This window comes from Nicotiana tomentosiformis, chromosome 1 (genome assembly GCF_000390325.3).
Source record: "Nicotiana tomentosiformis chromosome 1, ASM39032v3, whole genome shotgun sequence".
NCBI classification, from domain to species: Eukaryota; Viridiplantae; Streptophyta; class Magnoliopsida; order Solanales; family Solanaceae; genus Nicotiana; species Nicotiana tomentosiformis.
In genome coordinates this window covers 105,332,799-105,339,526 of record NC_090812.1, presented here as the reverse complement: position 1 = coordinate 105,339,526, position 6,728 = coordinate 105,332,799, and the positions used below count along the sequence as shown (strand labels likewise).

At 32.7% G+C, this 6,728-nt stretch overlaps 1 protein-coding gene across 1 annotated transcript; it reads right to left on the bottom strand.

Annotated features, from left to right (window-relative positions):
- Positions 1-1,540: 1,540 nt before the first annotated feature.
- LOC104090320 (protein indeterminate-domain 12-like) lies at positions 1,541-6,129 on the bottom strand. The gene is made up of 3 exons (XM_009595386.4): positions 5,448-6,129; positions 4,773-5,169; positions 1,541-2,731 (listed from the first exon to the last, which is right to left on the bottom strand). Exons 1-3 carry the CDS (start codon positions 5,662-5,664, stop codon positions 1,825-1,827), a joined length of 1,521 nt encoding a protein of 506 aa, XP_009593681.1. The 5' UTR covers positions 5,665-6,129; the 3' UTR covers positions 1,541-1,824.
- Between the last annotated feature and the right edge of the window lie 599 nt (positions 6,130-6,728).

Sequence of the window (6,728 nt, the reverse complement as noted above, 5' to 3'; positions counted from 1 at the left end):
TTTCAATATGTTTATATTTATAATGACAATAAATAAATTATATGATCGATCAATCCCTACAACACCAACAATAATATACCCAGTATTATTCCACACTATCAATCCCTAATGTTAGATTATTTGTCATGACATATTTTTTCAAATGGGTAAGAAGAATAATGGAATATACACCAAGACATCACGTTTAAAGAGGTATTAAGTGGATACTATCTAACAACATTTTCTGTACCTCATAAAATAAATTTAACGCAACTAAAAATAATATTACATATCATTGTTTGTGATGATTGTCCAAAGATAACGTGCAAAATAGAGACTAGTTTTTTATTTATTTAAAAAATTAGTAAATCCATATTCTAAAGAGAGAGATCCTCTTTCTTAGGCTTCGGTTGATTCTAACTCTTTTTTTTTATATTTATTTTACTGACACTATCTTTTGGCTATGATTTGGAGTGGTGAAAAGTACTAGATATTTATGGTTAATGCAAAAGTGATACTACTGTTTTGTGTATGCATTAAGCTTATGTATATGTTAGTCTGTGAATACTAATTTGATGGAGACTTCAAAAGATGGAGTTATTATTTTGGCTATGATTTGGAGTGGTGAAAAGTACTAGATATTTATGGTTAATGCAAAAGTGATACTACCGTTTTGTGTATGCATTAAGCTTATGTATATGTTAGTCTGTGAATACTAATTTGATGGAGACTTCAAAAGATGGAGTTATTATTATAACTGTTCTTTTACCCCAACTAAGTTTAAATGTTGTTTATATGTTGTACCTTGTCTTATATTTAAGATTAGAACATTTATATTTGTAGATATCTGTTAGTTATTTGTAGTAGGTAATATGTCTTATTTTCAAGATTATAAATTGAATATTTATAAATATTTTAGGTGACTTGATAATATAAATATTTTTATATATAAACGATGTATATCTTAAATGCAACCCAAAAATATGGGATATGCAATAGGAATATAATAATAGTTGATATTTGTTCATATGAAATTTATTGACCCCATTCTTCCAGTGTCACTGTGGGAAGTTCTCATTTTCAGAAGAAGAGATATAATTGATGCAAAGAATCCAAAAATTGCATAGAGTAACATCTCCAATAAGCTTCCTCAATTGCAAATCACCCCCTTCCTTTTAGAGGAAAAATACATTATATTACTGCTTTAAATGGTTACTCTGAAAAAAAGTCGACGTATCTAGTCAAAGCAAGGAAATACTCCTCTTAAGCCAATTTTCAAATAATAATTATTTCTCTTTTGCATCTGAAGCCCAACATTATTCATCCAAGACTACTATATATATATATATATATATATATATATATATATATATATATATATATATATAGTTGTCTCAATTTCGTTGAGTTGCATCCCTTTAATAATTGGATTAATGTAATCATACAGTTTTTTATACTACTACTAATTGTTAACAAGTATAGCGTGAAATAGTAGAGGCGCAAACTGGTCCGAACATAGCCACAAATAAAAAAAGAAACTAACAAAATGCAGAAGCAATAATTAACAAAGACTTAGGTTTAAAATCCAAAAAAGCAGAATGTGCATTACCAACATGAAAAAAAGGGTAAATCGAAAAAAGATAAAAATGGTTCTTGCAAATAGGAAAAATGCGAAAAGTCTATTTTCATTGTCCTTTTCTTTTCCTCTGTCCTCTTTCTACTTTTTTAGTTCCTTCTTCTTGCTAGTCTCTTTCTTCTTTCTGTTGATGATAGAGATATCTCCCTAATTAAATTCCAACACAGCGAATCTCTGAAATTCACCCTTCTGGTAAGTAAGTTACTTGATCAGCAATTCCCCCATGTTTCCGATGCAGTCTCAGCAGTAGCAGTAGCAGCAAAACCAAAGCCCAATTGATGATGTTTCAACACTGATGAATGGTCACGCTCATATAGTGTTTGTTGAAAGTCCATCCCCCCATTTCCATTCCCTACTCCTCCTCCTCCATATGTCACAAAAAGTCCTCCATTCCGCCCATTTCCATCAGCACAAGACTCGTCATGATCGTGATCTCCTGTTAACCCCAGAAAATCCCTCGTGAGATTCTCGCTTTTCTGCTGCCAAGTATTCGACATATTGTCCGATCCAAACCCTAGAAAATCCTCCGGAGAAATCTTGTGGGTCATGTGACCAAGAGAGGTTCTGTTTAACTGGGCCATTGTTGAGTTCACGTGACTCACAGCGGAATGTGTAGTGCCTATAGTAGCTGCTTTCTGGAGCAATGCTGTAGCTGAGAGTTGAGGAGATGGGATATTGGCAAAAGAACCCTTGTGAAAAAAGTGATCTTGGTAAAATGGAGGCACTGAAGATGATATGGGGATGTGAATTGATTCAGTCTTGATAGGAACAGGATGATGAGTCATTTGGTTGTGATTTTCTTCATGATGTGTAGGATTAGGGTTTAAGGGAATTTGTGGGTCCCATGGGTTGTTGAGGGAGATATGGGTTGTCACCGCCGTGGTTGGTGGCGGAGGAGGGTTTGCGAAGTGGCGTTGGTTGGTGGTGGGGAAAGGGAAGAGTATTGGTGATGATTGGTTGAGATGGAAATTGGATTCGGTTGTAGCGGCGGCTGAGTATGGGATTGTGGTGGAGGCAACGGCCGCTCTATGCATTAAGGCTGAGTTAGCTGAGAGTCTGGCACTTTCTTCGGCCAATGCATCGCAGAATGCTCTGTGTGTAACGAAGCTATCCTTCCTGCCAAATGCATTGCAATTCATAATGATATAATAATCAGTGAAAATAAATATATGTCTCTGTGAAAATATATTATCACATACATAAGGAGTAGTTGATATTAGTGTTCTTCAAATTTCATGCGAAGCATCAAATTAGCATAATCTATATTCTAACTATGGGTGTAAATCAAATTTCTGAAAGAACAGTACTTGAGAAGGAAATTCATCAAGATATGTATCCAAGAGCTGTTGTTATAGCCATTCTGCACATAGATAAAATTAAGAATGGCATTTGTTAAAGGATTTGCTACAATTACTAAAAGACTATTTTTTTCACCTAAAAGAAACAATTTCTATGGATAATTTAAAAGCATAAACTGTTTAAGCCATATAACTATTTCTTTAGAATAAACCATAATATGGCCAACACAATTCTGAAAAATCTTAGAGAGGGATATAAATACAGTCATTTTTCGTTAGGTACGGATTATACCATCTTAAGAAATCAACAACAGCCAAAAGAATGAGCATATATAAGTGAGCTACAAAATTTTCTAAATAATTTTCCCCTGAAATAACATTCTCCTGATTTACTAACTTGGGGACAACTAGTTAAAGTATCGTGCATGCGTTATGGGAGAAGTCACGAGACTTTCGTAAAAAGGTAAAGAATTCACATAAAAATGGAATCAAGGAGGGTCAAAATTAAAAGTATGTAATGATAAAATATGGGTTATGATTGTTGTGAGTGAGAGAGAGAGAGGGGGATAGAGACAAGACAGTTGACTGATGTTTTAACAATTGCATGCAAAAGCAAAGGAAAAAAAAATACTGCCTCACCTAAAAGCCTTCCTTGAAATCTGAGCTCTCATGCACGAACCCAACTCTAAGCCACACATGCACTAATCTACCCAATTATACTCGCATATATTAAATTTTTTATATTTCTACACCCTAGTTAAAAGATTTTATACGCTATATTATCATCATGAAAGATAATTATATAGTATATCATTGGTAATAAGTGAAATTAGTAATCTAGAAAATTTTATTTTTAATTTGTTATAATAAAATTAAATTATACAGACAACATAAAAAATTTAAATTGTTATGAGTGCATATAAATTAAATTTGATAATGATATAAGTAGACACATATACACTTGTATGTATGTTTGGCAGTTCCAACTATGATCTATCTTATCAGTATCAAGGAATTCAGCTCATGATCTATTCTCCCTTTTTATTGTTATTATTATTATTTTTTTCTTTTGCAAAATTTTCAGTAGCTATGATGACTTCAGAAGTACACAGGGTATCTGCAAGTGAATAATGATACCCTCCATTGAAAGTTTTGAAACACCATGAAGTTTAATTTCAAGATTCTCAACCATGAGTCACAAGAAAGCACTCAACCTTTTTCTTTGACTGTCTTTTAAGATGTCACTCTATTAATAATTTTTAATAAAATTGAATAAAACCATCTTTAGCAACAAATTAATCTGGCTACCCCGAGCATTATGGAGTGAAACAAACTTTGGCACTAGCTTCTCTCCTATCGGCGTTTCTTATATAATAGAGCCAAGAAATAGGAAATTCAAGGCACTGATAGTGTAAAATAATTTATTCTGCTAACTATAAAAAAAAAATCCACCCCCTGAAGTAACATATAATCCAGATTTCTTGGCATATAAATCTAAACCCCTGGCATGTTCAGGGTTGAGTAATACATTCAATTTTCCTTGATAGATATCCTCTGTCAACAGTCAACAGGGATTGTATACTTGTATTTAATAACGTCCGTTTCTACACTAGCTTACAACAATTTTTTATTTTTTTTAAAAAAAGAACACTCCCTGCAGTGTTCTCACTACTCTTGTGTAAGTAAGAACAGCCACAAAACAAAAACTAAGTACTGCTAGTAAAACAAAACACAGACCCTCTCAAACTGATGAGTATATACATGACATCACAAATTTTGTATAAAAAAATAAAAATAATAATTAGCTCTAAAGACAAATCAAAAAAATACACTGGTAGTATACAAAAAAAATAACGCACCTGGAGAAGACTGTTCCACAATCACATCTATACTCTCTTGTACCACAGGTTTTGGAGTGAGCCTTCCAATCAGATTGAACAGCATAAATTTTTGAACACTTGTCACATTTCCATTTCTTCTCACCATGTTTTCTACAGTAATGTTTTTTAATTCCAGTGAGATCACCAAGAGCTCTAGAAGGATGGTGATGAACACATGTTGGCTCAGGGCAAACATATGCTTTTTTTCTATTTTCTTTGTTGTTTCTTTGCTTCAATTTCCATGGTAGGTTATGACCTCTCCTATGAAGCTGAAGATTTTGATCCCTTTGAAATCCTTTGCTACAGATCTCACACACAAATCGGTTTGTAGCTAAAAGTGTCTTTGGAGATAAAACAATCACTTCAGCATCTGGATCTGTACACATAACCAAAAACAATCAACATTGAAATTTGTAACCAAAAAAAAAAAAAAAATCAATCTAGGTTATCTATGTAAACTTTTCTTTTTTGCACCTATATAGCGGAGAAAATCATGGGATATCAAGATTCAAATCCCAATTGAAATTTAAAAAACCGCTAGATAATTTCTTTCCATTTGCTAAGTTTTGGTTAGTAGAATCTGATGAAATAATCGAGGTGTGCCCGGGCCAGCTTGGACACCACTGTTATAAAACAAATGTTACGTTAACGTACCAGGATTTCCAGGGAGGCTTCTCTTCTTCTTGATCTTTTGAGGCTGATGATTTGAAATGGTTTGAGGCATAGGACATAAATTTGGAACCCTAGTGGTGGAAGAAACACTGGCTTCATCAGAGAACATGGCAGCTTGATGAGAGAGTACTGATGAAGACTCCAATAAAGAAAAGCAACCGCTGTTGCTCTGATGATATATTTGCTTTTCTTGATTCATAGCTAATAAATACAAAGCTAACACCTACTTCTTGTAACAAACTTGGTTTATGAACAACAAGTGGAAGAAGGTAAAGCCAATTTTATATATTCAGATAGAGAGAATCCAAACTTTGGATTACAAAAACAACTAAGCAAATAGCAGCGATTTTGTTTTGGAGTAAAATTGAAAGAGTTAGCTAGCAAAAACAGGTGGCAATGACAATTAGCCACATACCATTCACACTGGGTGCTACCTAGTAATTTAATTTGTAGAGTAAAAATAACGCCAAAGGGAGAAAAAACAAAAGAAGAAAGAACAAAAGAATTATCTTGTGAAGTTGAAGATGATGGATGATTCTCAAAGTCACTATCTAACCATGGATATATAGCTTGCCTCTGAGCAATTTTGCAGTAGCTAGAAAAAATGGTACAGAACTCAAAAAAGATGGAAAGAAAGAGAGGAGAATGGACAATAGGTTGGGTTTATATAAAACAAAATAGTTTAGCTTTGCAAGAGAATTTTATATTAGTAAATTCGTTTAAAAGATTACTGTGAAGAGTCGGAGTCGGGAAGCTTATGCGTTTGAAATTCTAACTTTATGAGTTATAAATTAATAATTTATTTATATTTAATAAATTTTTAAAATAAATATATATTTTTGAACTAATGCACCGTGTAGGTAGGTAATATATATATATATATATATATTGTATGTATTGATTCTCCTTAATTTCTTGATATGTTTACTTTTATATATTTTGACACCTCTTAATAAAAATTCTGGCTCCGCCACCGACTCCGTCACTTATAATATCCTTCAAAATGCAATTAATAACTTAAAAATAAGACATATTACCTCTCCAAAAGATTAAAATATAATATTTGTATATGTAAGTTAAATCCATAACAAAATAAAAGAAAAATCCATAATAAATACCATGCACCCCACTTTGGTCATTTCCCCTACTACCCCACTGGTTACGCAATACTCCTCTTTTTGTAGCTATCAATCTATCTATATATGCAAATAAAGGGAACCATCATATATCAGTATAGAAGGAAATTATCAGTAGGTAGAAACT

What these genes read in the sequence shown, in the direction of transcription:
- LOC104090320 (XM_009595386.4), bottom strand. Translation starts at nt 5,664, where the DNA reads ATGAATCAAGAAAAGCAAATATATCATCAGAGCAACAGCGGTTGCTTT. An exon ending in AAGCCTCCCTGGAAATCCTG is followed by an intron (nt 5,170 to 5,447) that starts GTACGTTAACGT and finishes TTATGTGTACAG; the next exon opens with ATCCAGATGCTGAAGTGATT. An exon ending in TGTGGAACAGTCTTCTCCAG is followed by an intron (nt 2,732 to 4,772) that starts GTGCGTTATTTT and finishes TGCATTTGGCAG; the next exon opens with GAAGGATAGCTTCGTTACAC.